Raw genomic sequence first — 20000 nt, forward strand, 5'->3', positions numbered from 1 at the left:
TCATGTTTGAACAAACAAACGAAAAACGTTTTGGCCCACTTTTATTTTGACAAATGGAAATAAACTTTGTTGGACAATGACAGCGCTGATAGACATTTTGATTCTAAACTGTTGTTGAAACATTATGTACAGAGACAGTCAGTTTGTACTGACAAAGGAAACAAAGGAATGTAACACTTTAAACTGACAGAAACAAATTTACTGTCCAAATACATTGAACACATTTCTTTGGCAAGTGATCTGGACGAAAAGACTCGTCATTATTGGGAGTCTGGTTCTCGCACAGGGGAAGCCAGGGCAGCACGTTCTTCCTTCAAGATGTGCAGTAAGGGGCATAAAGATATTATAGATATTCAATGTATTTCACTCATAAGCAGTATCATTCACATATGAGATGATCAACAGCGAAAATGTGATTCAGTATTGTAGTTACCTTCGCTCTGTGACTGTTTTACTGAAGACTTTCCAGGCACGCTTTACTTCACCATTCGACTCCCCTTCTACATTTTCAGTGCTGTCTCTTTCCTTCTCTCTGTAATGACATGAATTAACTGACAAAACAAAACCGGCATAAACGAATCACACTCAAACATAAACTACACTTTGGGTTATTTTGACAATGTCAGTCGTACAATCTAAATAAATGCAGTGGTAAGCAGTCTGTCGGCTAGCGATGATAGTTATAAAATGTAGACATCTTTATTTGATCGGTGAATATGTGTTTAGAAAAAAAAGAAAGAAAAGAAACTTTTGTTATAAATAAATTATTTACTGTCATGACAACACAGAAAAAAAAACAAGCTAGGTAACAGACAAACACCAGACAGACAAGACGTAACACACTGTACATTCACACGTAACAAACCACCCACACTTCTTGCCGCCTGCAATGTTGTGTCACGCTTTTGCAAGCACAGCATTTGATGTTGGACAGGAGGGGGGAGGGGCAGTGTATGGGGGAAGGGCAGTGTATGGGGAGGGGCAGTGTATGGGGAGTGGCAGTGTATGGGGGAGGGGCAGTGTATGGGGGAAGGGCAGTGTATGGGGAGGGGCAGTGTATGGGGGAAGGGCAGTGTATGGGGAGGGGCAGTGTATGGGGGAGGGGCAGTGTATGGGGAGGGGGAGGGGCAGTGTATGGGGGAGGGGCAGTGTATGGGGAGGGGCAGTGTATGGGGGAAGGGCAGTGTATGGGGAGGGGCAGTGTATGGGGGAGGGGCAGTGTATGGGGTGAGTGGCTGGGGGCAGAGGACTACACGTCAGGCGATGGCTGGGAGGAACTGGGGATTGAGGAGGGGGTGGGGTGGGGGTACAAACGAAATGGTCTGGCACCACCACTGTTTTATATTGAGCAGCTCGGATTATATGACTATATATACACGATAATTACACATCGATATCAATCACCTCACTTACAATACTTGACCAACACACAAAGTACGAATTATGCCACGTCGTTCATGCTCGATGGTGCGTTTAGCGATTACGTTATGGAAGGAAAGACTATATACAATTAACTGTGGCGATAGTGGTGAGAGAGTGCGCCCACGAAACAGAGAGAGAGAGAGAGAGATGGTTATATACAACTGACTGAGAAGACGATGGCCAAAACACAGATAACGACACAGAACGACTAGGATCAGATAAATTGCGGACACAAATACAGCCACTGAAGATCAAGAAGAATAAAAAGAAGGGAAGGAGAGGCAATGAAAGATGTGACATCATCCGACAAGCAATGTATGCAGGATGCACGGCTGATGACGCGGGCTGATACCATGTCCCTCTGACAGCAGGCAGTGAAGAAGACAGTAACAGCGGATATACTAACAATAACAGCAATGACAAAAACATGTTCAGTATGAATTAGTATTTTACAATATATAATAATCACATGGGTCAGTATTACAAAAAAGGGAAATAAAATACTAGGCAATCATTCATGTGCACAACCATTACAAGTGAACTCCAATTTCCTACATTTTTTCAGTCTTCCCTAAATTTGTTTGTCCCTCTCTCAACAGAGAGAGAGAGAGAAAGAGAGAGAGAGAGAAAGAGAGAGAGAGAGAGAGCGTAGTAGTACATGCTAATACGTTAGTGGTTTCATCTAAACGTCTTCCCCACACACAACATGGTGTAAACTCACTCCCCGAAGAAATGTCCATGTCTGACACCGAGAGATGTCAGTTCTGCTTCGTCATTTCTGTGAACAGCAAAGAAACGATGACAGTATAGCTATAGCTACTACTGTAAGCCCAGTGTGGACAATCGTTTAAAACCTGTCAGCCAAATACTGTAAAACGTCTTCCACAAATCCTCTAGAAGCCCATATCTAAAACACAAGACGACGACACAAAAACAACCAAAAAATACCCAAAAAATATGACAGCATATTCAGCCGCCTCCAGTATGTGTTGCCGCTGTACAAAGCATGTGACTGGCTGTGGGATTGCGCTCGCGCAAGCGTATGTATATGTATGTTTATATATATATATATATATATATATATATATATATATATATATATATATATATATATATATATACATGTGTGTGTGTGTGTGTGTGTGTGTGTGTGTGACGCGTCGACATATCCAGAGTGTGAGACTCCCCTTAGCTGACCTATTTCTGTAAGCCGCCAGGTAGGCAGGCAACGCGTTCGGCCCGAATCCCACGTGCGGACCAAAACGCGTCAGTGACGCGTGTTTTGGTTTTGATTTCTTCCTGAATCTGTCTGGTACTCCTCTGTCAACTGCTGTATATATATATATATATATATATATATATATATATATATATATATATATATATATATATATATATATATATATATATATAAAGTGTGTGTGTGTGTGTGTGTGTGTCTGTGTTTGTGTTTGTGTGTGTCTGTGTCTGTATGTAATGATTAATCCCAATCCGTATCAGTCAACACTAGGACTGGCTTCCACTGATTGATCATCCACGCTCAGAACACTCAGTGTTTTTGCAACACAAACACACCACTGATGAACTCTAGTAATATGAATACAGAACCTAAACAGAAGGCTCAAATGCTCCATGGCGTCTTCAGATTCTGCTGAACATCTGATGATCAGATCAGATCAGATCAATACAACGAACAGCTGATGATCAGATCATATCAATACAATGAACAGATGTGAAAGTCTCTCAGACACCACTGGTAATACTGAGTCACCACATTCAGTCCACATTACACAAGCGTTTACAGCGAAAGCAACAGACACAAGGCAACACAGCCAACGATTAACACAGAAAGCCAACATAAAAAGCAGTCATGAGTCAGAAAACCACCATGTACATGCACACCACTTTCTCATTAATTTCAAGTTCAAACTATCAAGTCCAAGTGGTTCTCATTAAAACCCGTCTTTTTTCAGGAATCACCTGCTTTTCGCAGCATTGAGGATTTGATAGCTGCAGATGAGAAGCACACAGTTAAGTCAGTTTGAAGTCCACGAAGAATGATGTTTAGATCCAGTGGGGGAGAGCTTGATGAAGGACTGTGAAGCTGGTTGGAACGGGGTTAAAGGTATGAGCTGTACACGAGAGGACGGGAATAGAGGAACAAGGTGGAACCGGAACAGCCATGTCAACTGTCTTCTACATCATACCAAACTAAGAAGAAAGGGAGAGTAGAATGCTGAGAACATATTGCATGGTGTGGGACAGGGTGGGGATGGGGGAGCGAGTGGGCAGTGATGGTGTGAATGTACATGTGAGAGGTGTGTTGAGAGGAACGGAGTGATGGTGTGAATGTACATGTGAGAGGTGTGTTGAGAGGAACGGAGTGATGGTGTGAATGTACATGTGAGAGGTGTGTTGAGAGGAACGGAGTGATGGTGTGAATGTACATGTGAGAGGTGTGTTGAGAGGAACAGAGTGATGGTGTGAATGTACATGTGAGAGGTGTGTTGAGAGGAACGGAGGGGACATGAGTTCAACAGGCAACACTCGTGGATTGGTCGTCCTCCGTTTGAACCACTCATGGTTTCTGGCAATTATCTCTTCACGAACACGTGGGTTCTAAACTAGTCCGTTCCAAAAACATGATGAGCGACGATTGTTCGCCATCAAACTACATGCCAATTGGAGACGAATCTTTACATGCTGTGGTCAAAGAGTGGCGGAATAATAACAGTAATGTTTATATTTGAACAAAAAGAAAAAAAAATGATGTGGAAAGTAATCGTCAAACACTGCTTGACGCCCAAGTCTGTGAGGTGAACCATGGCCAGTATCTGTGTGACGGCTCCAACCTTGGCAGACGTCACGCCGTTACACCTCTGTGTGCGTGTTGGTGTCCTCGTAGCTGTCCACGCCAACTTGAGACGGGGCCGTGTAGGAATACTGAAATCAAATCAGACTTTACTTGTACTGACACTGAAGCACACAACGACAAGCAAAGGCCTGCACACACACACACACACACACACACACACACACACACACACACGCACACACACAACCCCCCCCCAAAAAAAAAACAAAAAAAAACAACAAACAAACAAAAAAACCCAACAAACAAACAGCAACCAAAAAAACAAATAACAAAAACCAAACAAAACAAAAAAAAAAAAAAAGAAGAAGAAAAACAACAACACATAAACAAACAAACAAAAACACAGAAAAAAACAACAAAACAAACAAGCAAAAAAACACATAGGCAAACAAAAGAAAAGACTGACAAACTGACACACAAACACTGTTTTAAAAATGCAAACCGAAGTATAAGACTTACTTGTCTTCTTTTTCTTCAGCAAACGTGACTTAAATAGGAATACAGTGCACATCAAAGGAAGCAACAGCAGTAAACTTCAATTATCAAATTCAAATATCTAGGTTAACATTGCAACCAGAGAATAAACACGGTATGCGCAATACTGTAATTTGTCAAGAGAACGACGATGAGATCTAATATGATCAATGATGATACCACAAAACCTGATACAGAAATGGGGTGAAACAATGAAGAGACATGCTGTTAAGATGAAATCTTCTTCCTCTTCCTCTTTTTATTTTCTCCTTCAACTTATTCTTTCTTCTTCTTTTTTCCCTTTACTTTTACTCTTGAAGCTCAATAATTTCCAAGCTGATCATTAGATACCTATACCGCATTAATGAAACAAATTAAAGCAATGATATCTGTCACTATACCTAAATTATATCCCAAAGAAAACACGTAGGAGCTATTTCTGTATCAGCACTGACTTGAAGTTGTGTACCTTGTAAATGGAGAAAGATACTTTTTATTGTTATTTTTCTTCTACTACTACTGCTGCTGCTGTTGCTACTGTCATTGCTGCTGATACTACTATTGATACGACTACTACCACGCCTTCGAGCACTACGACTATGTCATTGTTACTACTTTGAAGAGCCAATGGTTCTTTCTGTGGCAAGGTACAGAAGGCTTTTTCAATGTTTTCAGACCTGTCAGCACACTGTTGACGGTTTGCTCAGGAGACCACAAGGTCCTCACTGTTCGGGGGAACAGCACTGTGAATCACAACTGGCGCAGTTCATCAATGTAGCTTTTGTAGTCGATACGATATCATCATTTTCTTTTTAAAAACACTGATCGCGATTACTTGTATTTGCACAAACCATGGTATCTTTTCCACGGAGATTGATACTCAAGTAAATGTTGAAGAAGATGAAGAGGAGACGGAAGAGGGGGAGGAGGGCGATTAGGAGCAAAAAAAAATGCTGAAGAAAGACGCTTGAAATCTTGTGCGATCAGATGATTTCTTGAGTCTTTCTTTCAGCTATCTTCTAATGGACTAGTAACTGCCGATAATCTGCTAAGATCGTTTAAAACAACATCAGGTGAAACACAGACCCTACCACGTGTGTGAAAGCTTGAGAAACAACGGCTACATTATCAGCATGATAATCATGAGTAACATCAACGATAACTGCAACAACGACACTCAGATCAACAACAAATACATTCTTCATGTATCAAACTATTTTGTTACACACGAGGGCATTGGGCATTGAGCAGAGGGCATAGTTTGATGTTTCCAGCACAAACGTTTTCTTTCAAGTTTAAAAAAAAAGTCAGTTTATTCAAGCTGCATAACTTCTAGATGTATGCCGAGTCTGCATGATTATCAGGACATACAAACAAGATGTTCCGTAAAATGAAGAAAACGAATGTGTTTGTTGTGACGTGCGTGGAAACCAATGCCAGTGCAAAAATCAAGCAGCCATACAGATAACAGCAATGAAGCCATTCACACACGACCAGAGGGTCGGCAGGCAAGTAACAAGCATAGAACAAGCAAAAAGAAGCCAAGCTAGTGCTGCAAAACTTAACACAAAATTAATCCGAATATCATGATAAAAAAGAAAAGAAACTTTAAACCGTCATAAACAGAAACAGTTTTCAATTCAATACATGCAGTTGTACACACACAGCCTCCGCAGCCAACACTGTAACTTGTGTTTGGTAACTTCGTACACAACATATAAATATAACTATCAAAATAAATAAATACAACAACTATCATGAAGACACAGATTGCAGACGACAATTTGTACACAGAAAACGTATGGAAGGCTGGGAACAAGGCGTAGACAGAGGAAAGGGAACGTTGTGCAGAAAACATGGAATACAATCTTTTTCTGCAGTGCACGAGAAGAGATTAATTCTGCAGACCTCATTCTGTAAAACACGTATTGCATTCTCCCAAGATAAAGCCATGGCAGTGCATAAACGTGGAGGAATTAGGACAAGATGACGTCCAGTCTGTTGTCTTTCGCAGAATAGGTGTGTTGAGACGGTTGTGACCTGAATCGTTCCCTGCTGTACCAACTGGTCAAGATACTTCCACGCGCAAAACTCTCTTTCTCTCTCTCTCTCTGGTTTGCGGGCGGAATATAAAGAATACAGCAATATCTTAACTTGTGGGATTATAAAATATCCATCGCTCGATGTGTCGCAGCCATCAGTCCAAGCGGCATAGTGTGGCGGGCCAATGGAGAGACAGAGAGAGAGAGAGGTGGGTGTGGATGAGTGGAGTGGAGAGAAACAAAGACAGGAAGAAAAGAGAGCAGGCAGGCTGAGCGGCAGGGTGCACGTGCAAAGCGGAGCGCAAGCTCACCAGTTTCTCACGCACAGTGTTCATGGACCGCTTGCTGCCGTTCATGTGGCGGTCTGACCCCGTGGAGTCCAGGTGACCCCGGAATGAGAGGCGGGCCTTGGAGCGTAGGGCTGAACCAAACGTGGTCTGTGGGGACAGGGTGGGAGGAATGGGGCACTGGCAATCAGTGAGTGCTTCAGTACTCATCAACACACGGACAAACGAGAAAACCAACAATCTACCTGACCTAATTGCTAAGAAAGAGTAAAAGAAAGAAAAACATATTTACATAAAATTGATAATCAAAATGAATACGTAAATAAAAGAAATATCAAGGCTACACATACCAGCTGTAACAACTAAATGGCAAAACGTCTGTCATCCACAAGGACTAAGGATAAAAGGCGACATAAAGTATGACGGAAACGACTGTGGACTCTACAGCAGTGATTACGATGATCAACAGAAGGCTCGTTGACTGGTGGACTGAGAACGTGAAGGCTGAATGAATGGGTTAGTGATTATCTGATGACTGCATACATGGCGGAGTCCGTCACTCATTGGACAGTGACAGTGCTGTACTAGATTTGCGCTGGGGCGCGGGCGTGAACACACACACACACACACACACACACACGCACACACACGGATACACACACATGCATCCATCCAACCACGCACCCATTTGAATAACGTTTCTGTACCTTGTACTTAGAGGAATCAGTTTTTGACTTGTAGAAAAACTCAATGGCTGCAGAGATGAGGGCCGTCGCCAGCCCACCAATCAGAATGTAGAAGATACCAGCCACGTGTTGTAACGTAAGAGCGCTTTGTGCTCCTTCCTGCCAACGTCATACATTTTGGTTATTAGAAAAATCAAAACAATAACAAAACACAAACGTTTCAACACACACACACCCACACACCACCATCACCACCATCACCATCGCCGCCGCCGCTGCTGGTGTTGTTGTTGTTAGTGGTGGTGGTGGTGGTACTACTATTGCTACAACTACAACGGATGATGATGATGATGATTGTGATGTCGAGTATAGTAATGGAAAATTCTAATAAAACACAATCCCTACCCCCCCCCCCCCCCCCCGCCCCCCCCCCCCCAAAAAAAGAAAAATTCTCGGGCTCAGCGCACGGTACAAAATGTGAAGAAATGATATTAACCCTTTCACTGCCAAACTCGCATTTATGCAGCAGCTAGGTAGAGGACCCATGTCACTGAAGGGTGACCAGATCATGGGTCTGTTATATCCATGAACCTACTGCTCTTTATGTTCGGTGGTAGGATAGGTCATATTTTCTTCACATCAATCGACCTTGAAGATGCTACAATAACGTCCAGTTTGCGCACCTCATGGAGCTGCTACTAAGGTATGGAGTAAGTTTGACACTGACAAGATGGATAGCAGCAGCGCTTCAGGAAAGAACCGTCGTCCTACGCCTCGGAGACTGGATGTCTGCAACTTCTAAACTATCCATGGGACTGCCACAAGGGTCTCCGCTCTCTCCTGTCCTCTACAATGTCTACACGAAAGGCCTTGCAGACTTAAACAACAATGGAATAGCTCGGGTGCTTACTCTTGCGGATGATGGCCTGGTCTTCAAAACTTCGAAAGATGCTCAGGAAAGAACTAAAGCCGTCCAGAAGCAACTAAACAATATTGCTCAATGGTGCAAAGACACAGGATCTTCCATCAATCCAGCGAAAGCCCAAACATTGCTGTGCACCCTCAACAACAGAACCGCGAGCAAATCACCACCACCTGTGTCATTCGACGGGATTCAGATCGAGAAAACCGAATGCCTACACTACCTAGGAATACACTTCGACAGGATGCTGACCTTCAGAAAACATACGGAAAATACTGTTCTCAAATGCAGAAAGGGCCTTTCAGTCTGAAAAGCAATGGCAACCAAAGGTATTGAACAACGCCACCTCTCCCTGCTATACCAATCACTCGTCCTCAGTGTGATCGACTACGGACTTGGGCTAACAACACCATCTCAAAGCAACCTCCTAAAATTAGAAAGAGTTCAAAATGAAGCTATGAGGCTGATCCTTGGAACAACAAAAGACACGCCTACAGAAACCATGCGATACCTGCTTGACCTTCCTTCAGTGCAGGCCAGAAGTAAGTTAGAACAGGTTAAGACCTACTTCAAAGCATTAGAAAACCCTCAAAACCCACTGCATGACGCAGTCAAAGAACCAAAAGGCAGCCGTCTAGGACGAGGAAGATCATGGATGGGGCAAGCAGAAGACACAATCCAGCTAGTATCCCGACTACAATACCTGAAAGAAACAAAAGAAGGGGAGAAAAACCCCGAAAACCTCAACCATCTATTCAACACAGCCATTTCACCCACTCTAGGAAGACATTGTCGGGAATGACCAGAGGGCAAAACAGATGCGGAAGTGAAGCTGCTTATAGAAGAAAACAGTAAAGAAGAGGACATCATCATATACACAGATGGCTCAGTCACCAAAGACCAATCTGGTTGGGGATTCACTGCGAAACAAAATGGAAAAACAATTAGGGAAGAGAATGTTGCCTACAAAATCACAACCGCCAGCCTAACAATGGAAGTTGAAGCTGTGACACATGCCCTCCAGTGGCTATCGTCCATCCATATGCCCGGGAACCACCATGCCATGATTCTAACCGACTCAATGAACCTCATACAGAAAATTGAAAATGGAATGGGAAGCCCAGAGTGGCATAAGGCAATGAGCAACTTTCAGATTAAAAACTCACATGGTCATACTGCCCGGGACATGCAGGTGTTAAGGGAAATGAGCGAGCTGACAGACTTGCTGGTAACGCAACACCAACGAGCGGCCTACATCTAGGAAAATCGGAAATCCTCAGAAAAGTCAAAGAATATCAAAAAGAACAGGTACAAGGCCATCACACCATCGATCGCCTCAAAGAAATAAAAGCAGAGAGAGGGAGCGGCCGTAAGTCTAGCATGATATGTAGAGCACGATGCTTTGCAAATCACACAAATATCGGCATCATTTCCAAACCAACATTGCGCAAATTTCTTCAAAACGGAACAGTCTCTGTGGGCTTTTCCAAATACAATAGACTGAGCAACACACTAGACGCCACATTCTTGGCATCAGACATCTTTTCCCATCCCTCTTGCGGCCAATCAGTGGCAGCCTCTGTGCGTGTGTGTATGTGTGTGTTTGTGGGTATGTGTGGGTCTGTGTGTTTGAGTGCGTTTGTACATGCGCGAGGGTGTAAGTGTACACAAGTGTCAGGAGAGTTCTGTGCAAGTGTGTATGTGTGTGTGTGTGTGTGTGTGTGTTTGGGGGGCTGCAGAGGGGAGGGGGAGTAGAGGATGAGGTATGTGTGTGTATGCATGCCTACACTGTGGGAGCAACGGAATATTGGAACGTGCGGGTGTGTGTATATATATATATATATATATATATATATATATATATATATATATATATATCTTTGTATATATGTGTGTGGGGATGGGGGTGGGGGATCTGGGCGTATGTGTGTGTTCATCTGTGTTTGTGTGTGTGTGTGTGTGTGTGTGTGTGTGTGTGTGTGTGTGTGTGTGTGTGTGTGTGTGCCGTGGAAGCTGCGATACGTAGCCTAGAAATGAGTGTGTGGAGGAGGGGGGTAGAGGAGGTGCAGGGTAATGTGTGTGTGTGTGTGTGTGTGTGTGTGTGTGTGTGTTGGGGCTCATGTACGTTTATGTGTATTTGACTGTGCTTTCATATCTGTGAAACTGCATGTTTGGTGCATATCTGTTATGCATATGTGAGTGTATGTGTGAATGTGTGTCTCCATGTTTTACATTTATTTGCTTATTTATCATCATTGTTGTCTTTTTTATTTTTTTTTTTTAAAATTATTATTACTACTACTACTACTACTACTACTACTACTACTTTTTTATATTATAATTATTATTTATTTATTTATTTATGTACGCTTATAGTTGACTTCATCAAGTTTTTGAGTCTTATACATATTATTAGTAGTGGTAGTAGGTTGGTTTTTTTAATGTATTTATCTATTATTTATTCACCCCCTTTTTTTCAAGGCCTGACTAAGCGCGTTAGGTTACGCTGCTGGTCAGGCATCTGCTTGGAAGATGTGGTGTAGCGTATATGGATTTGTCCAAACGCAGTGACGCCTCCTTGAGCTACTGAAACTGAAACTGATCTACACATCACAGAGGGAATCCCCAGCTATTCCTAGACACCATATTTCTGTGTTTATAGCACAAGGGAATTTTGCACTCTAAATTGACTGGCGGTGAAAGGGTTAAATTCAAAGAAAAGGAAGCATCAGCAAAGAGAAATGAGACTGACGACACACTTCCTTCTCCCTGTCCACCCACCTTAGAGGATCGTGTCCTGGAGTCGCACTCCCCTTTCTCCTGCCACCACACCTTCTCCCACTGGGCCAGGGTGCCCTTTTCCCGCAGCTCCAGCACGGCAAAATTCAGTCTGTCCCTGAACACACATGTCAACCCTACAGCTTCTGTCTGTCCCTGAACACACATGTCAACCCTACAGCTTCTGTCTGTCCCTGAACACACATGTTAAATGATAACTTCAGTCAAAACATGTCCACACAACAGCTCCAGCTCCGCGAAGTTCAGTCTGTCCCTCAACAGACATGACCGGCCTTAGTTGCCGCACGCAGTCAAGCTGTCCATGAACAATGGTGCATTTCCCAACCAAAGTTCCTTTCCTGAAAAGAATGTTGTCCCCGAAAAAAAAAACCCGATGCACTGAATACACTGCTTTCTGTCTTCCTGTCATTTATTTTTTTTAAGTTTTAATTTTGATTTCATTTATTTAACTTTATAGTTTCAGTTTATTGTATTTCAGTATTTACGCTTCTATTCGATTATATTTTTTCAGCTTAATCAGGTTGATTGCATTGACACTTTTTTTCTGTGAAGAATACATTTTGTGCATTACAAAAAAGGGGGAAAGACATAACGAAGAAGACTATTTGTGTATAAGAGCCCGGATTTACTTTCCATGCACTGTCTGCTCAAAAATGGACCCGCCAGGCTCAAAACCTTCCCTTTGTGTAGCTAAAAAAATTTACCTTACTTTTCTCATGACTGGGATAATGACGCGCACAATAAACCCACAGCCCTCATTAATCATTCTCGAAAAACTCCTTCCTTCAGAAACATCAACCAGAGTCGCCTCCCCAAAGACAGACACACAGACAGAAAAGACCTTACTTCATCTCGGATCCGATAGGAGTGGCAATGCCGAAGCCGTTGGAGTTGAGGTTCTGGCCTACCATCATGGTGTCACAGGGTTTCCGTTGGTTGTGGTAGTCATTGGTGGTTGATTCCAGCAGAAAGGCGTATTTGCCGTTGGAGTTCCGAACACGCTGTATACCTTCCTCTATCGTCTTCACAAACACACTGGGTGTGGCTGACGTCATGTAGGCCCACATACGCTGGTAGATCTGTACTTGGGAGTTCTGCCAAGAATGATTAATGTTCATAAGTTTTATGCTGCATTGTATTGTATTGTATTGTATTGTATTGTGTTGCGTTGCGCTGTACTATACTGCATCGCATTGTATTGCATTGCATTGTATCATTCTCCAGGCACAGAAAATTTCTCTCCTTATAATTCGGAGACATAACATCTCCATAACCATAAACCTAAACAGCTTTTCGCAATGTCCAAGTGACATTATTTCAACGGGTGTATACATCCAGACAGCACAGTCGCACTATAAATACTTACGCATGAAAAACAAGCATAGGAATGTATCCATTTTGTATGGTTTGAACAAAAAACAAACAATAAAACAAACAAATCCAATCAATTTATCACCATTTTGCGTCTAAAATCATTTTGGGTTTTTGCGATAAATAAACGTGACTAAGTCTGGAACACACTCAGTTGTTCTCTCTCTCTCTCTTTTCTCTGCGACACACACACACACACACACATACACACACACACACGCACACACACACATACACATCATCATCATCATCTTATCAGTGCCCACTGTCCCTGTCACACAATCACACTGTCCTTCAACAAAGCTGGGGATACACATTCAAGATGGCGGCATGTTAACAACTGCTGGGATGTCTTCTGTCTTCAGCGTCAGTGGACAACGTCTGTGTCTGCCGCACGTGAAGAATATAGTGACAGTTCGCTGCCAGGAAAATAAAATTTAAGTGAAATCTATTTGCCAGCGGTTTTTTTCACAAAAAAACGGGTATAAATTTTCCAAAAATTCTGTGCTCTTTGTTATTGGAGAAAGACCCATAGAAGTATATATTTTCTGAAAGGTAAACGAATAAAGAATACAAAACACATGCTGTTTTCCCATTTTATATATTTTTAGTGACATACTGTTGTTTTGAAATCAGTGTTTTGTTTTTTGTCACATTTTCAACATGTTCACTACAAACATTAGTCAGGTAATCTGCACAAAAATACCATATTTTCTGGACAAATGGATATCTGCATACACAAAATCATAATAGAACAACCACAATATATATATATATATATATATATATATTTTTTTTTTTTTTAAAGAGATAGATACACAACGCATTGTGACTTCTCCAAGTGATATTATGGATATGAGGCCACGCCCCCTCAGTCTCCACCCCCTCTTCTTCACAGGGTCACTTTATCCAGTTCTCATCAGATTGCGTTGGCTCAGTGCCAAGAATATCGCTCACACTGTGTCCTGCTAATAATTCGGTCACTTTCTGTCGTCTGCTAAGGTTTGTTCAGCTGGCATCACTCACTGATAGTCGTATCTTGGCCACCCTCTTGATTGCCCCCTTTATTTTCTATCAAATTGCCCTATAAATGTTCATCACTGACTTCTTTGAATTTACGCTTCAATTCTTTCTGAGTATCAGCTAAAGAAAGCAATCTTGGTTGATTTAGCTCGTCACGATCGCATGTCTTGAGCACGGCGTCAGTCCGACGTTTTGTTGAGCGAGCGAGGGGAGGAGCCGGGCAAACACTGGGACAGTAACCCAACTAAAACGTTCAAATAAAGGACTGCCTCATGACGTTGATGGTGTTTCTAGCTATGAAAAGAAACTAGAAAGATTCCCCAGGCTGAAGCTACCACTATTTTTGTCATCAAACTGAATGCAAAACAGGGAAAAGTCAGATTATTTCGATGACGAGTTATCTCGTCATTGTGGCAGCGAAGCATACATGCTTGCCATGACGAGTTATCTCGTCATATAGGCAGCCTAGAAAGTGGACAAAACACAGACAACATGAATGATTTGAAACTGTGGTGGAGTGGAATTGGACATTTTAATTTGTCACTGGGCAGAACACACCGGTCAGTCAAAGTGAGCCAGGTCAGCGACTGATGTTGTCTCTGCGCTCGTTCTGTTGATTCCTTTGCAGTGTTTGGCGACAAATGATTTTGTTCTTGTGAATGTCGGTGAGGCATCACACCTGCTCTCAGTAATTCAACTATCCAGTCCGGCTACAGGTGTGAAAATGCAAAATATATCTGAATAGTGTGTAGTGGCAGTCTGTGTGTTGAACACGGGCCACCCATGCACGGCCAAGCGCTTGCCACGCTCTACATGCTATTCACCACCTGCTCACTACGACGCATCCTTTAATCCAACGGTGTCGAATCAATCCAGGCCCAGTTTTATCCGAATGCCGAGAATCAAGATGAAAAAAAACAACAGGTGAAAGCATTTCCAGAGAGCTGACATATTAATTAAACATGACATAGCACAGCAAATTCTCAAAGCATGTCTTCAATCACCGATATGTGTGACGGGACATTCAACAAAAATTCCTCCTTCTTAATGCAATAGAGAGACAAAATACACAGCACAGTGACAAGACAAAGATGACTGTGAGTGAACTGCCAGTGTTGACGTCTGAAATGAAAACTATCAGTATTAAATGTGATTACCATAACGAACGATGTCACAGGCCAGATCAGGATAACTCATGACTTTCCCGTGCTGTGTCAGAAATCAACGAGGATGTCAACAACCTGTACACAGAAGGAGCTGAGCAGAAAGAGGCCACACAGAACTTGTCAGTCTGTAGATAGCTTCCGCGAAGAGGTGAAGAAAATCAAATCTGAAATCGATCGTCTTCGGGAGTTCTCCAGTGAGGATAACTTTGTCTGTTTGGAATCCTGCAGAGTTCTCACAGAAAAGATTACGATCCATGCGCTGAGGCTGTTGTGGAAACTCTTAACAGTATCAATGGACCCAAAACATGGAGATCACAGAATCGGACATGGTGACCAAAAACCCACGACAGCAAAATTCATGAACTGGAGGGACAAGTTATAACTGTTAGTATCAGTATCAGTATCAGTAGCTCAAGGAGGCGTCACTGCGTTCGGACAAATCCATATGCGCTACACCACATCTTCCAAGCAGATGCCTGACCAGCAGCGTAACCCAACGCGCTTAGTCAGGCCTTGAGGGAAAAAAAGTGAATAAATATTAGATAAGCTTACATAAAAAAAAATATATATATATATATATAATATAAAAAAGGTAATAATAATAATAATAAATAAATAAATAAATAAATAAATAAATAAGACAACAATGATGATAAATAAGCAAATAAATGTAAAACATGAAGACACACATTCACACATACACCCACACATGCATAACAGATATGCACTAAACATGCAGTTTCACAGATATGAAAGCACAGTCAAAACTGTACAATGAATATGTGAAAACCTATAACTGTTTAAGAACAGGAAGTACATCGCCCAGATGGAATCCCAGTGTTGACGTGTTGCCAATGGCTGAACTTGACGGCAAGCTGCTTTGTTCGGGGTGGGGGGGCGGGGGGGGGGGGGGGGAGGGGTTAGGGGTACGATCGGAGAAATCTCTTGACTACAACGACAGCAGACGCACCAACAAACCAAGAACCGGACAGGCAGACGGACCAGACACGGGCAGCGGACAGACAGCCAGGCCACGGGTCAAGGCCGTAACGCCGACACACCTGTCAGCTGCAGTGGGAAATCTCCACGTCACGTTACGCCAGGCAACGCCCACCCAGCCAGCTCTCAAGGTGGCAGTGATGACAAGGGAGAGGGGGGCAGCAGAGGTGTGAGCACTCCTTCACGGGCTGGTGGGAACACGAGTGTGGTAAGGGAGGTGGTGTGCAGGGACAGGCGGCACGTGCAAGCCGTGGAGACCGAGGCAGAGGCCGCCAACAAACTGGTTGAAAAACTTCGTGCAAGTGTCTGCGAGGGACAACATGCCACTTGTCTCCTTAAGGTAATATGGCAAGATTCAGAACGCAGGCCTTGGATTTATACGCAAAAACAAAAGGTGGTTTGATACAAATGTTGGTTGTTTTTCTAGAATGTATCAGCCCCCCATGCGTAAACGATAGAGAAGACGAGACACATCTTTTGTTTGATTGAGGGGAATATGATGTTTTACGATCGACATGTGCCCTCTATGTAAAATACAACGTAAATATAAATAATTTAAACAGTACAATTTCACCAGATAATGTTGATATCATTAGGGCACTTACTAGATTTATTGCTGAAGCAGTCAACCAAAAAAAAAAAAAAAAAAAAAGATTGTCGACTCTGGTGAACAGCACGAATATGGATATTGACTGACGTGTTTATTAAGTATCATTACTATTACTAGCATATACTGGTATAATCAAAATGGGTGATGTTTAGACAAAACAAATAAGGGAAAAATCTTTGCTGGTTGATCAGGGATTTGTTCTGAATGAACATTGACCTTTGAGATTATTTACTCGACCTATTTTGTTCCCCTTGATTGTTTTAATTTTCTCTTTATGGAAGTACTGTTCGTGTATTTAGACCAGACACAATGCGGATGCCGTGTTGTTTGTGATTCTTTGTTGTTCATTATTTTTCTTTTCTTTTACCGTTTTTTTTTCTCGAATTATTCGATTAACATAAATTGCAACCACTGGCATAAGAGCTAAAAAAGCTATTGTCAATAAATTGTCAATTAATCAATCTCTGCCACACACACACACACACACACACACACACACACACACACACACACACACACACACACACACCATCATCTCATCAATCCTTTCTCTGTCCGATACCTCTGCCCACTGTCATTGACACACAGTCGCGCTGTTCGTCAACAAAGTTGGGGAGGCAGGGACGAAGGCAACACAAACAGCCGGACATCGTCTTGATGTTTCTCACTTCTGTCACCTCGTCCCTGTGTGCACCCCCTGCCGTCCACCCTATACCCCCCCCCCCCCCCCGCCCCCCTGTCACTCTCCACCATTCCACAAATGACAGTACATGCAGCAGCGATGTCATGCTGTAGACTGCCAGATTTCTTGTCCCCAGAGTATTTTCTTTCCGCAGCCCCCCCCCACCCTCCCCTTCCATAATTCCTATGCTTGTATGGACCCATATCCGCCACCGAAACGCCCACTGTCCAAAGTGACAAAGCAATGTTCAAGCTGTTTTGTGATAACAGTCCCTATCCCCCGAGTTACGTTCATCCCATACTGTCCTGTACTGACCAGTTTCGCCCATCGACCCCCCACTACCCAAACTGACCATGAAGAAAGACGCAGTGCTTCCAGACTCAATGGTGCCATACTGAATGTCGGTCTGCTTGGCCAGGTCCTCTGCAGAGTCAATGGGTGTCAGCATCCTCTCCACGGTGAGGAAGGCGGCCAGGTTGGCGGTGTATGAGGAAATGATGATGAGCGTGAAGAACCACCACACACTGCCCACGATCCGCCCTGACATGGACCTGGAAGTCACCACAGGGAGGGAGGGGAGTGGGGAGGCCATTACAGTTCATGGTTTTAAAAGAAGCGCGCCCGATCAGACACGTGTATGTAAACACCCACACGGACACTCAACCTTCCCCCCCCACACCCGACTTCCCCCCCACACACTGGGGGACGGGGGGAGGCGAGGGGGGATTCACTAAAATATTTCATTCACTTTTAGGCCTCAGCTCCGGGTGAAGAGGGGTAATGATATTTCATGAACAAAACTACGACCTAGCATGCACCGCAGTTGCTCACAATATTCAGTTTCAGATAAAATAAAAGAACAAAAGTACCTTGCGACTGGCACGCTTTATACAAAGGAAAAGCACGGTATTTTTGCCGCATGTGATAAAGACTCACCTGAAATAAACGCAACCTTCTGTAACATTTCTTCGGTACAAACTCACACAGAAACCACTCAAAACAGGTAAACTCAGAACGAAATGGAGACCTCATGCTCAACTGAATCTTTGGATAGTGGATAAAAAAATCATCACAAATATTTTTTTTCTGCGAAAATCATGAATACATTTTCGGGTAAACCAAATCTTTATCTACTTAAAATGAATCGTTGATCAAATCAGATAAGATGTAACTTTTATGACTATTAACACAGATTTGTCTGTCCTTCTGAATCGACTACACGTTACATTAAACATAAACAGCACTTTAGAATACGGTCACTAATTTAGAATAATGTATTACATTATTTTAATTAATAATATTCGTGTAGGCTACTTAAGAAAATCACAACTTGCCATTCTGACTGGAATATGAAAACAGCAAACAATCATGTCATGCAACACAAAAACTCATTTTCTCACATTCACACACCTAATCACGATATCCTGAAACCTATCTTGATACATCTTCGGTAATTTCAACCAGTAACTTACATACCTAACTGCAGGATCGATGCAAATGGAATATATATATATATATTTCTTCCACAATAATATACACGACACCATTCGTTTTCTTAAATACACCGAATCCCAATACACAACAATTTATCCACAGAAAGCCATCAATTCGGAGCCATACCGCACAAGTCTTAGTATCAACAGTTTTGACAATAAAACTCCAGGAGTTGTCATCCAATACAATTCATTTCTTAAGTACAAGAATCAGTGTAATGTTTACTCCACCAGAAATATCTCAAAACTCAGTTGGGTTTAGAATATGATATACCTACTTACATCACAACAGATTAAGCAATACTATAAAAGAACCACCTTTCCCTCGCAGTCAAATTCCCCCTCCTCAATACCCCGCCATACCCCAATACCCCTTTCACTTATAATAAACTTTACTTTTTTTTCTCTTGTTCAAAATAAACCGAATCGTAATAAAGTAGCTGCAATTCTTTCCTTTTTTTTTCTTTTCTTTTTTTTCTTTTTTTTTGTCATCACTGGGCTGTGTTGTAATCCATATCGTCAGCTAGTACTTTGTCTGCAGTCCGTCCCTCGATAAAATCAATGCATGTGAAGCTGTGCCTTCCTATCTCCGTTTCTTCTGCTGCTAGAGTCAGAGGGAAGAGAAAGAGAGGGGGCACACACACACACACACACACACACACACACACACACACAGATGAAATGAAGTGAATGAAAATTCATTATTGACAATATTCTACGTAAGAAAATCGTATCATGTTTTATGATGATTAATAATCAAATAATGTATATATATATATATATATATATATATACACATATACATATATATATATATATATATATATATATATATATATATATATAAATATAAAGCAAAACATCTAAGTCAACAGAAGCGTGAACTACCCTGTATCTAATTTCTGTCAGCTATGTAAACAACCTTCACGGCAGACGCTTTCAGTGAGTCAATGTTGTTTCAGAAATAGTGACACAACAAATGACCATCTGACAGTAATTTGTCGTGTAAAAATGTAAAGCGATGAATTGTATTGATCTGACCTTGCCTTCCGCTTTCTATTCATAAACAAAGAGCTTATTCACACGGGAATATTTTTTTTTTCTTTCTGTAGTTAAATGCTTCGAACATAAACTACGCAAGTGATTTGA

At 42.2% G+C, this 20000-nt stretch overlaps 1 protein-coding gene across 1 annotated transcript in view; it reads right to left on the bottom strand.

Annotated features, from left to right (window-relative positions):
• Positions 1-2918: 2918 nt before the first annotated feature.
• Positions 2919-20000, bottom strand: part of LOC143298714 (glutamate receptor-like) — a 182716-nt gene continuing 165634 nt past the window's right edge. The window contains exons 12-17 of the mRNA XM_076611623.1: positions 17711-17909; positions 12354-12601; positions 11490-11604; positions 7808-7945; positions 7125-7250; positions 2919-4365 (exon numbers count right to left, since the gene is read on the bottom strand). Of these exons, the coding sequence (XP_076467738.1) occupies positions 4294-4365; positions 7125-7250; positions 7808-7945; positions 11490-11604; positions 12354-12601; positions 17711-17909 (898 nt within the window). The 3' untranslated portion in view covers positions 2919-4293. The remainder of the gene's footprint in view (positions 4366-7124; positions 7251-7807; positions 7946-11489; positions 11605-12353; positions 12602-17710; positions 17910-20000) is intronic.

Source organism: Babylonia areolata, chromosome 24 (genome assembly GCF_041734735.1).
Source record: "Babylonia areolata isolate BAREFJ2019XMU chromosome 24, ASM4173473v1, whole genome shotgun sequence".
In the NCBI taxonomy this organism is placed as follows: domain Eukaryota; kingdom Metazoa; phylum Mollusca; class Gastropoda; order Neogastropoda; family Buccinidae; genus Babylonia; species Babylonia areolata.